The 22,128-nt window shown below is 43.4% G+C and overlaps 1 protein-coding gene across 1 annotated transcript in view; it reads left to right on the plus strand.

Annotated features, from left to right (window-relative positions):
- The window catches only part of mrpl11 (mitochondrial ribosomal protein L11), a 103,454-nt gene that overhangs the window by 75,326 nt on the left and 6,000 nt on the right, over positions 1–22,128 (plus strand). Inside the window, exons 3-4 of the mRNA XM_057849991.1 lie at positions 14,127–14,222; positions 19,684–19,777. Of these exons, the coding sequence (XP_057705974.1) occupies positions 14,127–14,222; positions 19,684–19,777 (190 nt within the window). The remainder of the gene's footprint in view (positions 1–14,126; positions 14,223–19,683; positions 19,778–22,128) is intronic.

Raw genomic sequence — 22,128 nt, forward strand, 5'->3', positions numbered from 1 at the left:
GCTGCAGTGATGTGTCAGCGCGACACTCCTTTTGGTGCGTTCGATACGGCAACGCGAAGCTCCTATTGGTGCATTCAATACGGCAGGGCGACGCTCCTATTGTTGCGCTCGAAACGGCAACGCGACACTCCTATTGATGGAGAAAAGTGAGTTTGACCCCTGTGCTGATTTACCGAAGCATCATTCCTCTGCCAATCTTTGCAAGCGCTACAGTATTAATTCTTATCCGTTATCGATAATCATCTTTTAACACTGAAAACAAGGGAATTTAACTAGTTTTAAGGCGGAGAGTAGGAAACGGAGAGTAGGAATCTTGAATGTCCTTTTTGTCTGAACAGTTCTACTGTTTGAGTTTAATATACCGTACTGCCATTGCGGTTGTTCATTATGTTTTATTATCTGGTCTTTGCCTTTTTGGCAAAGCCAGATAATGTTATTCTGCAAGTTTATTATTATTTATTTATTTATTTATTAATCAACTTATTCTCCGCGTTTTTTCGGCGCGCCGCACAGCCCGTACCGCTGCACCGATCGGCACCGTTCAGGTATCGACACGTCCGGAATTTTCGCGTGACTGTGGCTTTTTTTTCCGTTTTCACGTAAACGCCAATTATCCTATTTATAAAAAGAAAAAAAAAAAATTCAAAACGCTACTTGTCCTACAATTTTTGACCAAATCACATAATTTGGACATCAAAAATTCCGAGACGGTGAGGGCATAAAGATTGTATACGGAATTTGGAAAAAATTTACGGTTCCCCGGGAATTTGCCCAAAACTTTCCCATTCATTTTTAATGGGAAATGTCCCATTCACTTTCAATGGGATTTCCAATAGCATCTACATTGCATTGTTGCCATTGACGGCCATTTATGTCAAACCTATTGATGCTAATGGACTTGAATTTTATCAACGCCTATGTAACTCAATGCCATTGAGGGCCATGGACGTCCAAAATGTTTCCCATTCATTTTCAATGGGAAAAACAAAAAATTCCCCAAATCAACAGGAAATGACCAGATATCAATAGGACGTGTCCCCCAAACTTCCCCGATTCCATTGACGCTTTTGAAGGGTGCTGCCATTGACGGCTATAGACGTCCAAATTTCCCATTCATTTCTAATGGCATTTACTTTGTTTAATGTCATTGACGGGCATGTTTGTCCATTCTATTGATAGCCCTGGGCGGGAGTAAGATCTGTATCGCCAAACGGCAAAAAGCAGAAGTAATTTCTCCAGAAATTGCAGTTTCTAGTTTATTAACTTACCCATGCCACAACTGGAACTTACCCAGGCCAAAGCAGGACTCTTCCTATGTTTAAAGCAGGGCTCTCGCATATAACATATGTACATACAACTGTAGTGCAGACAAACTGAAACGGTGTTTCTTCCAGCATCCGTATAAATAAAAGCGGAACAATTAGGAGACATCTTCAATCCCTGCCCTCCCCCAGCCGAGTCATGTGTACTTGCACTGTTCAGGTTTTGTAACTGTTCTGCTTTCGAACAGCTTGTGGAAGGCAGCTATTCATCAGTCTGCTGGTTCTGCCGCTAATGCTCTGGAAAGTGCTTATGCACAGGGTGCGAAAGGTCTCTCACAATGTTCAGTGCCCTGCTCCTGGGAAAAGTTCTCAGACAGAAGGGAGAAGAGAAGTGTCACTATAGGAACATTTGAGGCTAACAATGGGTGGTAATTATCCATCGATCTGGTTCGATTTGTCAATTGGTCAGCAAAGATCGATTAAAGGCGAACATCTTTTATGTCCCACAAGTGAAATAGGTCACCGCTGGTGGACAAAACAAAAAAACAGCCGACGCGAGCGAGCGGTGGCAGACGAAGCTGTACAAAATACCTTCTTGATACCGTACGTGGAGCTATCGAATTTAAAAGATGTTGGCTGCGGTAGTATGAAATCCTCAAATCTGCCGCAAAAGCATCAGAAGGGACCATATTTACTTCCGTAAACCTTTGACCCGTCACGCATGGCAGCGCGTATGCGTTTGACATCCCTTTATACTGTGAGCCACATACGCAGTATCTCTGCAATAAGAACGGCGACACAAATGTAATTATCAAAAACAGACGAATTAGGTATCACGTCCTGCGTTGTGAACGTCGCCTTAGATGAGCAATTTTGTTTGGGTTTTTGTTGAAATATCTGACATGTTTCAGAAACAAAATTGTCAAGACTAGTAATATGTGCAAAATAGTCTCATTATCCAGAGAATCGATATCGTACGGTCACAACATTGCAGGGTATTGATTTACACACCCAGTTAGACAGATTTACTGTGAAATGAATGGATATTGACGGTGTGCTTCAATGAGGCCGTTTTTCATGCTAGCGCTGCGGGGATTTTATTAGTAAAGAAGGCTGTGTTTTGGGGGGCCGTTGAAAGGTTTTTGGCAGATTAGTACGTTTTTGCCAAAAACGGGTCACTTTTGGGAGCAGCGCGAAATGGTCAATGCGCCGCGCCTAGCCGAAAAAGGCGGCCGGAAAAACAACGACTGTGTTTTTGCCTTCCGGTCGCCGTGAATCTCGGGCCGGATGTCGTCCGGGTCGCTCGGCTTGTCGCCAACACGTGGTGAATCGTGCTGACCGGCAACCGTGCGGGAGAACTAATGGACTTGAAAATGGAATATTTAAGGGTGCATCTTTTGGGCCGGATGCTTCGAGCCACTCTTGGCTTTTATGCAACCGTCACGCGGTGCCTTTGTTTGGCCGTTTTAATGATTTGCCACAGGCTTAGCGCTCTCTCCGTCTGCTTACCTGTTCAACAGCTTCATCACACTTGACTGGAGACTGGCGCCGAGAATGTTTTTCTCCTGTTTTTCCCCACCCGAGCTGCCAATTCCAGAGTGGAAAATCGGGTAAAATGCGTGTCCACGGTGAACTGGATTTATTTCTGTCTGTCGTCTCTTTCCAGTTGGCATCGCGCTCACGGCGTGAGGGCTAATCAGATGGATTACGGTCTGGCAATGAGGCGCTGAGATAAAACCCACGGTGGGCCCGACTTCATCGCTTTCTCGACTCGTTGGCTGCCATTGACGTGGGGGTCAATGGCACTGAAACGCAAGCATTCGCAGTCAGTTTCTCGTCTTTACCGACTTCCTTGTTCCTTTTAGGGTGCTTACAGGACACTTCATGTACATTTTGGGCTAATTCCGGGTCACTTCATCGGCCACTTCCAGATGATTTGGAGGGCATTTCCGGGGTGGGGCGACTCAGTGGTAGAGTAGTCGTTCCCCAACCCAAAGGCTTTAGTTTCGAACTCGTCTAAGTATCCCTAAGTAAGATACCGAACCCCACTGCGTCACCAGTAGGTGGATAGGGATGTAGTGTGGAGCGCTTAGAGGGCCTTGAAGGTGGAAAGGCGCTATACAAGTGTAACTCCATTACTGGGTCACATCCTATTTTTTGGGGGGCACTTAAGCCTTAGTTATGCTTCTGCGTTGCAGTGACGGCGAAGCTACGACCGTGTCAATGAGCGTTGGATAGTTCTGCTGCGAGGGAACGCGTTGCTCTGTAATTCACCACCAAGCCATTAGAGGGGTGTGGCTTTTTGTTTGTACGGTTTAAGGGGACTCTTGTTGACTTCCTCTAGTTTTCATCCGGTTTCACAATAATGCCAACGGAGATGGAACGCTTGAATGTGGACCTTCAGCTCAACATTGAACAACAAATGTTGATCACACTGAAATTTCAGTAACTAAGCGCGGGTCTTTTAAGAGGCGATCAGGCTTTGGAGCGGTAGGCCAGTGGAAGTGACGGGAGAAAGGGAAAGTTGCGACAGCCCGCTATTATTTTATCTGTTTATTTTATTGTTGCCACAATAAAGTGGGGAAAGCCATCATCGAATCCTCTCCTTCTTCTCCCCATCCGTCATCATAAAAGCACCGAGGCATTCTCAATCAGTGGAGAGGTTTTTCGCACAACCGTGACCGCTAAGGGCATAATCAAAAGCCTGCATCGAGTGAATTTTCGGAAGGTTTCAAAGATGGGACGGTGTGAATCGACCAAACTGTGCAGATGGGAAAAAAATCGGAATATTATGTGGTACGGAGCTTTGCACAATGAAAATAATGAATGAGTGTTTGTCACAGAAGGTTTTAATGAAGTTGGCCGTGTGGGCCGTCGGCTCGTCCCGGTCTGCCAGGGCAATTAATCCCGCCCGCAGGCCCTACTCTCTCTACGCGCGTGGCCTTTATCTCCATGTTGCCACGCTTCCGTAAGCACCATCCATCCATCATTCCATCCGTTCCCGACCTTTTCTCTCCCGTCACCTCTCGGGCGATTTTTGTTGCCGCTCAGTCGACTCGGACGCCGACGCACCTGCGACCATTTCCCCTTCGTCAGCTGGCGACAGATAGTCCTGTCGACAGGAAATGAGAAGGCGCCGTTCATGCATAAACATAACTCCGCCGCATTGACGTTAATTGTTCAAATGTTTACGCCGGCCGACTTCTCTCATCGGGTCGCCCTTTGAAAAGCCTCCCCGAGCGCCCCCCCACCCCCACCCCTGCGCCTCCAAACGCCGTGCCACTTGAGCGCGTCGTCTTGTTAAAAAGACTTTCTGAAGCTGAAAGGCCAATCACATTAACACCGGGGCAAGTGTCAAGAAAAGACTGGAGAGAATTGGCCCAAATGGGCCAATCAAATACAGTCAACCCTGTCAGAGCACAGCCATTATTTTCAAGTAAGAAACTGCGTGGGTCGCTTCTTCGAGATTTTCCGTCACTAGCTATTAATATCGGGGCATTTTCGGCTCATTGGCTGCCATTGACGGCACAAGATGTCCAATCCATTTAGACTGGAAGGGTCCCGCCAACTTTCAGAAACATAAGCATTCGCGGTGTTGTTTTTGTCAACGATGACAATCGGGAACATATTTCGTCAGCCCAAATTTTTTTCATGATGATGACGAGTTTAAAACGTGTCTCGGGGGAGGAAAACGCGACAAAACGCATGCCAATTTTTGTCTGACGAGACGTAAATGCGCCACGGTTTCTGTCAAATGTAGGACATTTGCTTATCGTAGGTGTAATCGACCTGCATGGCAGCAGCGTTTAGTTGTGCCGCTCATGTGACGTGATAACCCCCACCCAGTAGAGCAGGGCGGTAAACCGAAAATTTACCGTCACCGAAATTCTTAACGATGACCGACGTAATTTTGACCATGTCGGTAAATTCGGTAAATTAATAAAACAAGAAAATATAGTCTTTTCATCCCGCTTTGATTCTGTTGTTCGTCTATGTTCATTCCCCTTTAAGAAAGCAGTCAATGGGCTTACGTAGAGAGTCACGTGATCATCAAGAAGCCAATCAAACAAAGGCCTGGTAAGCTAACGCTAGCAGCTAACGCTACAAGCAAAACGTGATGGAGTGTGGCTTAAGGGAGGTTCACCAAACTTTCACCCGACATTTAGTAGACTCTTGGTGGCATCCAGACGGACTTTCACCCGCTGTCCTCCCTTGTTCTCACGATTTCCAGAGATGGTGCTTTCGTGGCTTTCTACTGGTAGCCAGGCTAACGCTAGCTAGCGGCTAACGCTACAAATGAACCTGATGGAGTCGGATAGCGGCTCTAACCTTGTCGAAACGCCTGAACTTAATGAGTGGATTGGGCACGGACAGCATCTAGCAACTACTATGTGGCGTTATTTTGTATCTGTCTGTGTGTGATTCCTCTGATAGCTTTTGTGATGGTAAAGCATTCAGCATAAAGTACAATCCAACGGCGAAACTTATAATGACCGAGAAATGGCCCCAGCTATTTTTCTGTATGTGCTTATTTCTGTGTCATTATTGCTATCATAAAATCTTAAGCGTTTCATTTGAAAAAGATCAATATAGCTTTAATGTGTGTGTGTCTCTCTGTTTGTTTGGGGGTTCATTTGTGCGTGCATTTATTAAAAAATGCACTGGGGGGAGGGGGGGGGGACCCTGAAACCATAAAATAAACACTTGTATTTAATAATTATGTCACAGCAGCCATTAACAATAAGTTGTCTTTTTGAAGTGTACTGTTCAAGCTGCAAGTCATTTGTGTTACAATGACATGTTTGCACAGGCATATTGATTTTGATAATGTACATTGTTCAAGTCATACACGCTGTTATAAATGTTCATACTTGAATTCTTATTGCTTACGATACATTTTTATAAACTTAATGTTTAGACTGCATGTACAATTGTTAAATACGGTATATGAAATTGAATGCTGGTAAATAAATCAACAAGAAACAGTTAATCTGTATTGATTCAGATTTTCAAATTATATAACAGTACGCTTGGGCGAATTTATCGTCATTTATCGTTATCGAGATAAATCTGCTCAATTTATCGTGATACATGTTTAAGGCCATATCGCCCAGCCCTACCACCCAGTGTTGTTTTTGGCAGGCCTTTTCTTTTTTGTCTCGGTCTTATATACTTATTAATCGTAGTCATATTGTCAACTCCAAATGTATTTGTCTTTGTTTACTTTTAGTCAACATTTACTCCAATGAATAAAGGTTTCCAACTATTTCGAATAAAGTTTGAGACAAGCACATATTTTAGCGTCTACAAAGAAAACGCCAACTTGGTGAAAATACACGCTCGGCAGGAAAACCGTACATTGTCTGGGTGTTTAAGAGGACGCCAATGCTATGAGTTACATTTAATGTGTAATGATCGCCCAGCACTGACCTTTTGAAGGCTAAAGCAGCATTGCATATTTTCTCTGGCCTAGACAAGAAAAACATATCATACCGTGTGCTGCAAGCCTGGAGAGGAGAAGAGACTGGCGAGTTGGGGGTGGGGTGGTGCAGCAAATCAAATGTGTGACACAACCAGACACTGCTGCGATGGAGGCTAACTACTTATAAAATGTCACACTTTGTGACGGAAACTATTGCGCATTTTCATCTCGTTCTCATCTCGTCAGACGAAAAGCGGCATTCGTCTCATTATGATTGTATTAAGGTCATTTTTTTCTCATAGATTAGATGAATTTCTCGTCTTCTATGTTTTATCTCGTTATCGTCATGAAAAAAGTTTTCGTTGACCAAATATTTTCATTGTCATCGTAGTTGACAAAAACAACCCTGGCCCCACCCAACACGCTCACCGCAGTCCTCTCCAGTCTTGCTCGTTTTGAAACACACGGTAAGATTTGCTGTCTAGGGAGAATATGCAAGGTGTGTGCCGAGTGATCAACACGCACTAAATGTAACTGGTAGGGTTAGCAATAGCATCCGCTAGTGTGGCGAGTTTAAAGTGCATATGACAGCAAAAAGCATTTTTATTTCATAATTTCGACGATATTTTATGCTCCTGAATGAAATGGACCGCTTGGATTTGTGCGAAAGCGATCGATATATTTGTTTATTTTTTGAATCCCGCACCATGAAAATGAGCGACTTCCTGGATTGAAGAGAAGGAGAATGTGACGTCAGCGGGATCATCATCTTCAGTATACAACCAATACTACGGTATGCAGAACGACTGCTGATTTTGCAGATTATTTCGTTTATTTTTCACGTCATGCCAGCCCGATGTGCCGGGGAGAGGCGTGTGAGCCTTTTTGGGTTTCAAAAACAACGAGACGGACGCGAAAGAAAGGTCCTTCTCGAGTCGAGTCGCGCAATGGAAACCTTGTTGTCCTTGTCGAGCCTCCATAATGTGACGGGTCGCAGCCATTTTTCTCCCTTCGCTCGGCTCAGTCGCGCGTGGAGGATTTATCCGGCGGCCGAGACTCCCGGATGATTAGACGCTTGAACGCGGCGCGACCGGTCGGCCCCTTTTACCACAGATGCGATAAGAAGTGGAGGAGGCAACCTTGAAACCATCTTTCTGGGCAAGGCCGCTCAACTCGTCGACGCCGATAGACGTCCGGTCCATTTGGACTGAGGCGGTGTTGTTTTTGGCAGCCCTTTTCATTTTCGTCTTAGTCTAGTTTTCTTCGACAAATACTAAAGGGGTTTTCGTCTCATTTTAGTTGACGATCATCGACTGAATCTTTTCTTCTGCAAAAATTCAAAGGTTTTAGAAATTCCAACAATATCAACAGCGTACAGTACGTTTTGAAAACTACTATATGCAAGCTATGAAAATCAAAACCAGCTTCTTAACAACACTAGATTAGGAGCAGGGCTGTCTAAACTACCACCATTATTAAACAGTGCAGCGCTTCTTCTTATGACAATAAACACTCTGGGGGAAAACAGTACATTATTTTCATTTGATTATACCCACCTGGACGCCTCGGACCGTATACTTTAAAGCTCGCCACGCTGAAGCTAATGCTAATGCAAACGTAATTGCCATATGCTAATGCTATGAGTTACTTTATAGGCTAAGGGAACATTGCATATTCCCTCTTGCAAAGATAAGAAAACAGGCAAGCCAGGAACGCTGCCTAGCTTGAGGAGCACGTCACATGAGCGACAACCAAACAATGCTACGATGCAGGCTAGCCTACTACAAGTACAAAAAGAAAATGTCACACGTTGCAAACATATACGATGGAAACTATGGCCCATTTTCAGACAAAAAACTGGCATTTGTCCTGTCTTGTTTTCATCTCCCAAGACACGTTTTTAGCTCGTCACTGTCTGCTTGTCGCCGTCGTAGAAAAAAATGTACAACAACGAAATGTTTTTGTTGAAATCAACATTGACAAAAACGACAATGGACTGAACGTCTGGCAGCGATCGATCGTCAGTGGCGGCCTATGAGTTCATTCGTGAAAAATGTCAAAGCCGTGACAACGGTAGGAAGCTTGTTGAGCTTGCGTTGTAAGTGCTAATTTGACAAAGAGACTGCGTGGCAAATGTAAAAACGGCTCATTTCTGCTTCTTCAGTGGCAGTCAAGGAGTTAAAGAGCGCTCGAAACATGACTCGCTTTTAGTCATTACTGCGGTTACGCTGTTAATCAGCCGCAGGCCAAAATGAAAGTAGCGCACGCTGTCATCATCAGCGGGCGAGATACCTCAGCCGCTTGATTAAACTATTAGCGCCACGCAGTCTCTGGTGAATGTCTTTGTGTGGAGCGCACTTAGACGAGTCCGCATCAGAGAGGGCCGCGGTAGGTAGAAAGCTTTGGAAAATAACACTCATTTAGAAACGGCTAGTTCTCTCCGTTCGGCTTAATAATATGGACTTTTACAAGCTAAATATTGTACTATAACTGTGGGGCAGTTGGTAACCTTTTCATTCATTTTGTTTATCAGCCCAGAGTGGGTGCAGTTAGAATCTTGAACGACTTCCACCATCCAAAACTGAAATCACACCTCGCGCCGAACGGAGCCAATTCCGATGTTTTCGCCTATAACCGACTCGAGCCAAAGAGACATTTTCTCGACGGTCCGAAAGAACGGAAGCGCATCGTTTCAATTTTGATACTGGCTACGTGCTTTTAAATCCAATCTGGGTCACGTTTTTGGGCGGTACAAATGTTCTTTCGTACCACCCGGTCAGAGGAGAAGGAACATCTTGTGCCTTCCTTCGGTGGCTGCCGACGAGTTAGGGACGATAGATAGTCGCTTGCGGCTTCTCTGTGTATTGTTTTGTCTTAAGCTTGATTAGATTTAGGTGGTGTGACTTTTTTATCAATTGTGGCTGAAATGCATGTCTTTTCTCCCCCTTAAGTTTGTCTGGTGCACTCTTTAATGCAAATTTTACAATAGCAAAGCTGACTATTTTGAAAGGTATTATATGGAATTTATAGTGTTAATGTTGAATCCTTTTCTACTCATACATGCTCTTTCTACCAGTGCTGGTCCTGATGGGCACACAGAGCCCCGACATTTCAACTAGAGGTCGACCGATACATGGACTTTTTTCCAAAATCGTCCAATTACACCGTGTAACTTTGGAGATGGGCAATCGGCTGAAATTTTTTTTTTTTTCGATATCGCCATCGGCATTTGAAAACCCCATATCGATCAACCTCTAATTTCAACTGCCTCCAAAAGCCCTTCAATCGAGAGGTTTCAGGTTGAACACGCACCTGTGCCCAAACCCTCACCTGGCCCCTGCCTCGTCTAAGCTTGGCAAAAACATTGCGCGAGCGAGCAAGACAGTAACTGTCCACACGTTACAGTGGATTTTGCAGACGATAAGAAGAGAGCGGCTGCTGGCACGTTCCCAACTCGGGTTTAACATCGGCTGCAGTTACGTTTTGAGTCGGAGGTGGCGGTCGCCAGTAAAAAAAATCATGTATACGCTGCTGGCCAAAAGTATTGGCACCCCAGCAATTCTGTCAGATAATGCTCCGTTTCTCCCAGAAAATGACTGCCGGTACAAATGCTTTGGTAGTAATATCTTCAATTGTTTTGCTTGCCATGAAAAAACACAAACGAGAATAAATAAAAAATACCATTTTACACAAAACTCCAAAAATGGGCCGGACAAAAGTATTGGCACCCTTTGAAAAATCATGTGATGCTTCTATAATTTGTGTAATTCACAGCACCTGTTACTTACCTGTGGCACATAACAAGTGGTTGCAATCACAAAATCACACTTGCAGCCAGTTAAAATGGATGAATGTTGACTCAACCTCTCTCCTTGTGTTTACCACATTGAGCGCGGAGAAAAGAAAGAAGACCAAAGAACTGTCGAAGGACTTGAGATGCAAAATTGTGAGGAAGTCCATCTCCAAAGACCCGAATGTTCCCCTGTCTACCGTGTGCAGCGTCATCAGTAAGTGTAAAGCCCACGGCACTGTGGCTAACCTCCCTAGATGGGGACGGAAAAGAAAAATTAACGTGACGTTTCAACGAAAGATTGTGTAGATGGCGGATAAAGAACCTTGACTAATATCCAAACAAGTTCAAGCTGTCCCACAGTCCGAGGGTACGACAACGTCAACCCATACTATCCGTCGGCGTCTGAATGGAAAAGGACTCTACCCAGGAAGATCCTACCTCTGACTCGGAGACATACAAAAGCCAGGTTGGAGTTTGCCAAAACTTACCTGAGAAAGCCAAAAACTTTTTGGAAGAATGTTCTCTGGTCAGATGAGACAAAAGTGAAGCATTTTGGGAAAAGGCATCAGCATAGAGTTTACAGGGGAAAAATGAGGCCTTCAAAGAAAAGAACACGGTCCCCACATTCGAACATGGCGGAGGTTCCCTGAGGTTTTGGGCTTGCTTTACTGCTTCTGGCACTGGGCTGCTTGACTGTGTGCATGGCATTATAAAGTCTGAAGACTACCAAAAAATTTTGCAGCAGGGCCCAATGTGAGAAAGCTGGGTCTCCCTCAGAGGTCTTCCAGCAGGACAGTGACCTAAAACACACTTCCAAAAGCACTAGAAAATGCTTGGAGAGAAAGCACTGGAGACTTCTAAAGTGGCCAGACCTGAATCCCATAAAACACCTGTGGAGAGATCTGAAAAGGGCACCCTTCAAATCTCAGAGACCTGGAGCCGTTGGCCAAAGAAGAATGGTCTCAAATTCCAGCAGAGCATTGGAAGATGGTTGTTGGCAGTTATTTTGTCTAAAGGTTGTGCTACCAAATATCAGGCTGAGGGTGCCAATACTTTTGTCCGGCCCATTTTTAAGAGTTTTGTGTAAAATGGTAAAGAGATCCATTTTTTCCCCCCATTCTCTTTTGTGTTTTTTCATGGCAAGCAAAACAAGTGAAGATTTTACGACCAAAGCATTCTTAATTGCAATCATTTTCTGGGACAAATTGAGCATTTTTGACAGAATTGCAGGGGTGTCAATACTTTTGGCCAGCGTGTGTAGCACAGTATAGCACCTTTCACGTACAAAAAAGAAAAATACCTGTGTTTTTTGCCTCCTCACACGATATCAGACTTCATGTTTTCTTTGTTAGGAAGTCATTTAGTGAGGGCGTTTCTTTGTCTGCGCTTATGCATACTTAGGACGGTCCAAGCAAGCCAAAAAGGAGATAACGGCGGGCGCGCGGAATGACGAGCGAGAAGACGCCACGGGCCTTTATGTGAATCCATATTTAATTAGGCGCCCCTCCTTGTTTACTCGGCTGATGCTATTTTATGGTATGCAGATGGAGGGAAGGGCACATGTACAAGGTAGGCAGGTTGACGTGGGAATTGGCTTAATAAGCACAGCAGGGAATGCTAGGTATAAGCAAACAAGGCCTCATTATTTCACTTTAGTATTGAAACATATCGGGATGGAAATCATTTTCACAACCTTTTGTTGGGCAAAATACGTTTTTGGAGCATTTTACTCATTGGCTGCCATTCACTCAAGTCTGTCATTTTACCCTCGCCAGTAGGCGAAACCTACAGAAGGCGGAGGTCTCTATTCATCTTTACGTTTGTGTTCAAGGCGACGAAAATGTTCAATCGCCAATCCAAACGGACTGGACGTCTATCGCCGCCAACGGAGTCCATTATTAGCATTCATAAGGTGCTTTTGAAGCCGACTAGCGTCAACTTTCCAGTCCATTAACCTCAAACGACGTCTCGGAACGACTGACTTTTCATCGGATCTGCGATTAGAGTCGGAAGGTGGCTCCATTAAACGTTTTTTGCTTTATTCCCCTCATCCGCTCAATAAATGTTTCAATCACCGCGTCGGCGGGAGGGCTCCGAGGCCAATTTAAATAGCGGCCGTGATCATCGGATTCTTTATTGGGCGCCGCCTGTTGAGTCGCCCGCCACATGTTGACTTAATGTCAGCCATCCATTTTGCTGTCCGTGTGCTCAGACGGCCAAACGGGGAGGTCATTCATCACCGCCGTTCCGCTGTGAATATAACAAGGAGCCTGATATCCAATATAAAAATGTCAGCCACTAAAATCACACACACACACACACACGCACAGACTTGACTGCCGACATGTATGCAAACGCCGTACGTGCACATTCCCTCAACTATTCGTGCGCGCGTGCCGTCAAAGCTGTCGGAGGTTCGGGGATTGATGGATGGCGGCGGTGGCCTCGGGCGGGCGGGCGGGCGGACGCGCCGGTATTCTCCCCCTCACCCACTCTTCATTTTCCACGCACGTATATTGTTTGACTTCAGGACAAGATGGTGCTGATCTTTTACAAATGTAGCTTGTCTGATATTTATAAAGACTCTATTCATCTTTAACCCGTTCAGCGCCGTTGACGAACAGGAGTCACTTTCAAAAAAAAAAAAAAAACACGCCGATTTTAACTTTGGTATATGAACGTTTCCGACCTTCAAACTAAGGAAACCCATCAACAACCGCTCGAAACGGCTGTAATGTTTTTTCATGGATTTTCCTCGGTTGCCATTGACGGCGAAAGACGTCCAATCCGTTTGGACGAGAAGCGTCGTCATCGATTGGTATCAAGTAGTGCTTCAACGATGAATCGATTAACTCGAGTCATTCGATTAGAAAAAAGATTCGAATTCCATTTTGCTGCTTCGAGTGTTCGTTTAATTCAAGTGGCGTTGTAAATATTTGTTTTAGAAGTGTTTGCATTTAGTTTGATTGATTTGGGTGGATACAGTGGAGACAGTGAATATGACATAACTCATTTCACATGGCTGAATCCAGCTGCTCCCTGTTAAGACCAACATAAACGAAGTTTTTGTTTGAGCTTATGTTTTTAATGCATTTGTAATTTAGTTTATTTGTATATTTAGCCGTTTTTGTTTGAATCATTTGTTAAGAGCATCGTTTAAAAAAAAAAAAAAACATTTTATAGCATTTAAGCTAGCAGGCTTTTGCTGTGTAAGCTAGCCCGTTCTTTTTACTTAGATCCTCATTTATTGATTTTTTTTTAATACCGTTTGAGGCTAAGCTCAGATATTTTAATTTTCTATGTTCCGTATCCAATGACTCGATTATTCAAACTAACTAGTTCATCGATTAATCACGACTAAAATAATTGATAGCTGCAGCCCTAGCATCAAGTCTTAAATGGGCTCATTTCCAACTGGAGTTGAGTTAGGCTGCAGTTTTCTCACCGTGTGTTACTTGTTTCTCATTGGCTACCATTGACAGCTGTAGATGTCTAATCCATTTGAGTGTTCAAAAGTATTGGCCTCACAATATCAATTGTTCTTCTTTTGCGAACCACCACAAGTCTGTCACCTGGGCTGGCAGTCGATGAGTTGAGGTTGTTTTGATGGTTCGTTCAATCCTCCTTTGTTCTTTTTTCCCTTATCCAGAGAGGAATCCCCATCGGGCAGTTCTGCAAGGACTTTAACGAAAAAACCAAGGAGATGAAGGAAGGCATCCCTCTCCCCATCAAGATCAACGTGAAGGTACCCGGATCGACCGCCCGCGGTGTAGCTTATTCCGCCAGCTGAAGAACATTTACGGAGCGCTTCCATTATTCATACGCTGGCGCACAAGTAAACCTTTTTTCATTTGCATTCATTAATGAAGCAATACCCAGAGGAAGGCGTAGTCGAGCGGCATTAAGTGCAAGCGAGACATGGGAGTGAGTGAAAAGAGCTTGCCCCCCACCCCACCTCACATCACCACTCTTTATTTGCTTTGACACACTCCCACTTGAAAATTCACTACTCAGTGACATGTGGCTTTTGTAGCCCATTACTGCCACCTGCAGGTGATGTTGAGTGCACTGCTACAGTATTGAGATGCATACTGTATGCACACAGCAGTGGTCAACAACCATTTTGGCACATCGGACTGGTGTAATGTGGGCGGTTTTTTTTCACGGACCGGCAATGTGTGGCAGAAAATGACAGTAAATCTAAAATAACACGACGGTGCTAAAATTGAACTTTAAGTGCAGGGAAAGTGTAACTCACCATATGCCAAATTAACCTTTTTTAACAGCGGCCTCTCCTAAAACCTAACGCCAAATACCCTCGGTCGCAGGCGACACGAACTCTTTCCCAATCTTGAAAGGTTTCTTGGCTTTAGCGATACGGTTGACCACGAGGTACGATGCTCCCAGTGCATTGGCTTTTGTTGCCTCGTTCGCTAGCTTTTAGCCACATATTCTGCAGAATGGACTTGATTGTAGGCTCCTCTTCTGGCTCAGCAGGTGGCTTTTTCCCCTTAAAAAAGCGGTCCGAAGAAGTCGCCTCCTGCAGCGCACAGCCACAGCAGCTAACATTACGCTTTACATTCACTCACGCTGGGCTGTGCAAACACCCCACTAATGGCCGCCAACATCTAGATGGCGACATACACAAATCTCTACTCGGATTAGTCAACAGAGTTGACGGACGTATTGATGGGTCAAGAGGCACAGGCTAGATTGCGGTCATTACCAAATGATTTATTATTTCTCTGCACCACGGACCGGTGCCTGGGAGTCACTGCTGTAAATTTGAGGCAACTGACTACATTTGGTCATTTTAAAATAATAATAATAACCCCATCAAGTGGTTTAGAATAATAAAAGATAATACAATTTATTTTGTATATATATACAGTGCTGCTCAAAAGTTTGTGAACCCCCTCAACATTTTGGAATTTTCTATTATTTCAACCTGATTTCCTAATCAATCAATTCAGTAGTTTTTTTTTTGTTTTTTTAACAGTTGTGTTGTCGAGACTAAATTAAAAAGAGTTTTCATCAACTGATGTAGGTGCAAAATTGAACTGTTTGGTCACAACCAAAACCGCCATGTCTGGCGAAAAGTCAACACTGCATACCACCAAAAGAACCTTCTCCCAACAGTGAAGCATGGAGGTGGGAATGTCAAGATCTGGGCTTGCTTTTCATCCTCAGGACCTGGACAACTCCACATAGTCCAGGGAATCATGAATTCTGAGGAATATTGTCAAATCCTAGAACATAACCTGACGCCATCTGTTTTGAAGTTAAAGCTTGGCAGAAGGTGGATCATGCAACATGATAATGATCCAAAGCATTCCAGCAATACAACCAAGGAATGGCTGAAAAAGAAGAAGATTCGTGTTCTGGACTGGCCCAGTCAAAGTCCTGACCTAAATCCCATTGAAATGCTGTGGCGGGACCTGAAGCGAGCAGTTCATGCCAGACGCCCATCAAACCTCTCTCAACTGACTGCGTTCTGCAAGGAAGAATGGGCAAAAATCCCCCAAAGTAGATGTGAGAGGCTGATTAGTCACTACAGAAACCGTTTGGTTGAGGTAATCTCTGCAAAAGGAGGCGCAATATCCTATTAACTGAAGGGGTTCACATACTTTTGCACACATGATATCTGAGTTTTTCTTAAATCAACCACTTTTGTTAAATAAAGAATGACAATATAACTATTTCTTTTGTTTCAGTCCATTATTTGGAATGTCAGTATTGTGGATTTGGGTATAACTTAACATTTAATAAGGTTATTTTAGTTTTTTTTACAAAAAATCTGACCATCGCTGTGGGGTTCACAAACTTTCGAGCAGCACTGTATATATATATCATTATTAACCCCTTGATACCGGAATTTACATTTAACAAATGTATGGTAATATCCACCTCAGTCATAGACTTCATAATATATTGATATGACATGTGGCGCAGGGCAGATCCGTAGGGGGCCTATTTCTAAAGACTTCAAATATTTTCAAAACCAAAGCTGCTACCGATCCAAAACCAAAACAGCCACCTACCTTAGCCATTTATGAGTCTCCATGAGCAGCGGCATCAAACAATTCAAAGTCTTTCCCTGATCAAATCCTGATTCATTATATTTTTTATATAAGTACAACAAAACTTAAAATGGCTATAAAATTCTCAGATTTTACACTAGATGCACAAAAATGACCAAATGCAGAGATAATCACCTACATTTTCAGGACATATCCTATCAGTTTTTGCCCAAAATAGCAACTTATTTTTTTTTTAATTTACTGCAAGTTTTCAACAGCTAATAAACCACTTAATGTTCACATCAGAAACTTAATACTTGAGGAAAACATGCAGAATCAATTGTAAATAATATATAAATCGAATATTAATCAATTCTATATACAATCACAACTTATTATACAGTCAATTCAATTCAATGTTATTTGTATAGCCCGGGATACCAACAACGTTGTTTCAAAGGGTTTTGCAGAGGCAATATGATACACAATCAGAAAGAGCAAACGAAGCAACAAAGATGAATAAATAAAGTTCAAGTCCTGGGTATCCCCCATCCTTAGACCCTCCATGTCGGCAAGGAAAAACTCCAAAAACTCCAAGTCCCAGTCCCTGACAAAAGTCTTGTTGCGCATCCATTTTGTAGAAACAATTGCTATTAACCTAACTTTTAAGGATTCAATTGGTTTCAGAAATGGCTCATATGAAAGCTAAGACCCTCCCAAATGATGTTGCCAAGACAAAAGTTTTGTCGTCTACAGAAAGTAGTGTGAAAATTGAACACAAAATGTACTTCAAATACAAAAATACAGTATGTTACATAACATAACCGAATGAAGTAGTGGTGCTGTGAGATCCAAATTTAATATTTTGTATGACTTCCATGAGCTCGAAGGACTGCATCCATGCGTTTCGGCAAGGATTCATACAATATATCGATGAAGTCGTCAGGAACATCAGAGTAAGCAGTCTTGCCAGAGTTCATCAACTTTCTTGGGTTTCGTCTTCCATGCTTCATCTTTCGTTCTACCCCAGACATGCTCAATGATGTTCATGTCTGGTGACTGGGCTGGCCAGTCCTGGAGGATCTTCATCTTCTTTGCCTTGAGGAATTTTTGAGGTAGAGATTAAAAGTATGTGATGGAGCACCATCCTGCTGCAGAATTTGTCCCTTTTTATGGTTAGGAATGTAAGAGGCAGCTAAGATTTGTTGATATTTCAGAGTATTTATGTTGCATTCCACCCTGCAGATCTCTCGCACAACCCCGTAGTGGATGTAACCCCAGACCATGATTTTGCCACCACCAAACTTCACTGTTTTCTGAGTGAATCTCGGATACTTGCGGGCTCCTGTAGGTCTCCTGCAATATTTGCGGCGACTGTGGTGTAATTCAATGGTAGATTCTTTTGAAAAATCACTTTTCCAGCATCCATCCTTTTGACAGGCTGTGGGCCTTGGCAAATATCGCACGTTTTTTTAAATGTCTGCACCCTGAGAGACCTGTTTGTCGCAGTCTCCTTTCTGCCCTCCTCGACTCTGCTCCTATTCCTGCCGGTCAGCCACTCCGAGGCCTTGTTCTTCCTCGCTTCTGAAGTCGCATCCTTGGAGAAGTTGGCACCAAAACAGTTAAAGAGGAACTCCAGCAGGTGCCCTTGTGCTTCCCGCACATCAGGGAGTCCCACGGCGACATTCCGAAGGACGCCACGTGGGCCATGGAGAGAGACGGCTGCTCGAGGACCGCCCGGCCCGTCTCCAGCTCTCCCTTGTCCTCAGGAACATCTCCAGGATTTCGGCCCTGCAGTCCTCCTTGCCCGCGGTCACGGCGAGGAACCTCAGCCCGGCGACCGTGTCGGGGTTGACGACCGCCTCCATGAGCCCGTCGCTCTGCTTCTCAATCGAGGAGCGCACCGACACCTACCTCAACTTGTAGCCGGCCTTGACGGACTTGTAGTTCTCTCACCTGGCCGGCACCTTCAGGATGGAGAATCGGGCCGTCCTCGTCCTCTCAGGCTCTTAAGAAACATGTTTGTTTTAGAAAGATTGTAGCCACTATAAGCCACAGGTGGTAATAAAATAGAGGATGTTTACTGAGATGTTAACTGAAGAATGATGATAATAATAATTTTTTTTTTGGGAATAGAAGAGAAATTAATTCAAAATGAAACATTAAGCAAAATAGAAAAAGAAATAGAAGAACATTTTGAAAATGAATTGAACATTGTTTATTTTTAATTCATGTTCTATACTTCTTTATATAATTGAAGTTTGAGCTTTCATGTGTATTTGTTCACTCTTTGGCTACCATTGTCGGTGAACAAAATACTAATTTTCTGTTTCTGCGACCGACGGCAACTATTCTACTCGTAAATCAAGGTAGCGACATTGAAGTGTAAGTTGAATGGAGGGGGAGCGAGTTGAAAAGATGAAAAATGGGATGCGCTTCTTTCATGTCGACGCCGGGAAGGCAAACCTGCCGCTAATTAGCTTAGCTTCGGGGAATTTCTGTTTCATCACCTCACTGAAAATCCAAACACGCCGTGTCAACGTGTCAGCGACAGCGGGGGCGCCGTGTGGCGCTCTTTTATTTCTTCATTTTTCTAATGACTCTTTTCACAGCAGTCATTTTGACAGTGTAAAAAGAAGGAAGGTCACGTACTGGAATCTGAACTCTTTCAGTGTCATTGACAATGATAGAAGTTCCATCGTCTTTCTGCTGCGAATTGGAATGAATTTATCACTAGTAGACGTCCAATCCATTTCAAGTCGGGCGGATGGCAGCCAATCAATGTCTAGCACCTTCCTTGGGAGCTGATGAGTTCATTAACTAATTGATTAACAAATGAATCAACCAATTTTTTCCTCTAAAGAGTTAGTTTCTCGCCACAAAATGTACTTCAAAGTTCACTTTTTCTCACAGATTTTGCCTTATCAGGGGTAGTAAATAGTATTTAACTGAATAGCAATGTGCTGAATTTTCATTTTCCAATATTCTGCGAGTTTTTTTGTCCACTTCAGCACTTTTAACGTAGTCTAAGTTGGCGGTTTCTGCCGGAGGTGCCGAAACCAAGTGCAAAATGCCAATTAGATTTTTGTCGTCTCGAGCATGAGAAGCCTTTGATTTGCTGCGAGAATTGTTGAACTATTTAAAAAAACAAAAAAAACACGCCACCCGTTTGTTTTTGTGTCCCAGCCCGACCGGACGTACGACCTTCACATCGGTCGACCCACCGTCTCGTACTTCCTCAAACAGGCGGCGGGCATCGCCAAAGGAGCCGGAAAGACAGGTGAGGCGTCCGTTTTGCCGATCGGCCGTCACGTAACACGATTTGATCCGACAAAATGCGGCCGGACTGTAGTTTGTCAGTTCCTGGAAAAGGTCCGATGTTTTCAACTTGTAATACCAAATGCAGATGAATGAAATGGCACGTACTGTGCATTGATATTCAAGATACGCTTCTCATTGCTTTGCTCCCTAAAACCTGTTAGTTTTATGCTAGTATACAATGATAGGAACCATTGACATGCTCACGGAAATTAGCATCACGTTGCCGTACCTGTAAAACTGGTGACATAGACAATGTCAAACATTGTTTCGACAGTTTACATGTCTATCGCTATTTAGTTACCTGTTCCCGCAACGCACATTTTGCCCAGCAGATGACATCCAACTTGCGCCGACTTCGGATTCCGTAGGTCGTAGCGGTACCCCCGATCGGCCTCAAGATGTCCCTCTCTCCACTTAATAGTACATTAGTAATGCACGCATGACAATTGACAATAGCAACACGTATTATCCGCACAGACAACTGAATTCATTCCAATATAAAAGATATCCTATACAGAAGTCTTAAGTAGATTATTAGGTGTTTGAGCATACTTATGCTACTGTGCTGTTTCTGTTTACACTGGATAGTTTTAGGTTGCAGCAAAACTTGATACATTTAGCATTTATAAATTCCCAGCGGAAGGATAATTGGACGCCACACGATTGGATGTCTAGTAAGGCTGGGCGGTATGGCTTTAAGTACTTATGACGGTAGATTGAGCGAAGATAAATTTGCCCGAGCTGACTGTTATGTATTTTGAAAATCTGAATCAATGCATGAAATACAAATGATCTGTTTCTCCTTGATTTATTTACCAGCTTTAAATTTTATATGTCAACAATATGTCTATATGCTGCAATAGCAGATTCGTGGCGCATTAAGCCCCCGAACTAGTTTTAATTTGCCCGTTTTACCCTGGAAACCCCGTTTACAGACGTTGCGCAACCGCTTTGGTTTCAACCCAGCTATAAAAAGATGGTAAGTAATCATATTGATTATTCAAAATGTCTGTCATTTTTAGCTTAGTCATTGATTGATGTCTAATATTTCGTTTAAAAAAACAAACAAAAAAAAACGACTTAAAATTATTCACTCGCATATTTTAAACTTTTTAAAAAATGACGTCACGATGAAAAAAAATGGCGTCTGTAAAAATGTCACAGATATCTACCTCATAACTATCGCCTAATTGTACTTTTTTTGGTATTGTTGCATTTTCCCCAATATGTTAGATGAGAAATAATCGCTACTAAGAAAAAATGGGGGAAAAAATGTTTAAAAGGGTAAACACAGTATATGATAAAGAACATCTTGACCACTCCTTGGTGTGTGCGATTTCTGCATCGCCAACCTTGTTATATTACCATGTTTCACCCATAAAATCCGGCTGTGGCCAGTCACATCCGTGTCTTGACACTCGGTGATACATGCTATAGACCCTACCCACGTGACGTCACAACTCCGCTCTCCTGACTGGTGCCGCCCACTTGTCCGGCAACACATCGTGTTGACCTGTTACGGCTACGTACATTCCTCCTATTTACGACGTGTTTTTCTGCTCGTTAACATTAATAATCAAAATGGTGAAGGCGTGTGTGGCGGTCGGTTGCAATAACAGAGAAGATAGACGGAGAGACTTGAAGTTCTACCGGATTCCGAGAGACACGGAGAGGAGAGAGCGAGATGGGCTGCTGCAATTCGACGAGAAAACTGGGCTCCAAACGATTACCACAGATTATGTAGTAGTCATTTTATATCTGGTAAGATGCATTTAATATATATTTAGAGGGTTTTGGGCTGACAACCACAATTAAGATCATTGCTAGGCTAATCGCCGACAACATACACGTATGTATGTAGTGAGAGTGCTATCGCTAAACCATATAAACATTAAAAGCCCTAGCTCCATTGACAAATGACATGAAATACATTAGACTTGACAGTGGATGTTAGCAAGAACAAAAGATTTTGAATTGAAAATCTCGTAACTCACCTTTCCAAGCACAAGATAGATTCCTGCCGAATTTTCGTGTACGAGGACCTGTTTCACCCAACCAGCAACGTAGCATTTATAAGCCTCCAAGCTCTTAAAGTTTTTCAAACTTTCGTGAGAATAGGCTGATTTTGTGTGGACAAGATAGTTGTAAATATCAGGGTCAGGCAGAGACGGTGAAGGCAGCCGGTCAAAAATCATCGATTTAGGCATCAAATATGGATCTGGCGACTGTATAGAACGAAGCTTTTCCACATAACGCCTTTTATGCAACACATCCAGTGAGTTTACGGCATCAGAAAGCACCGGTTCTTCC

Source organism: Corythoichthys intestinalis, chromosome 11 (genome assembly GCF_030265065.1).
Source record: "Corythoichthys intestinalis isolate RoL2023-P3 chromosome 11, ASM3026506v1, whole genome shotgun sequence".
In the NCBI taxonomy this organism is placed as follows: Eukaryota; Metazoa; Chordata; class Actinopteri; order Syngnathiformes; family Syngnathidae; genus Corythoichthys; species Corythoichthys intestinalis.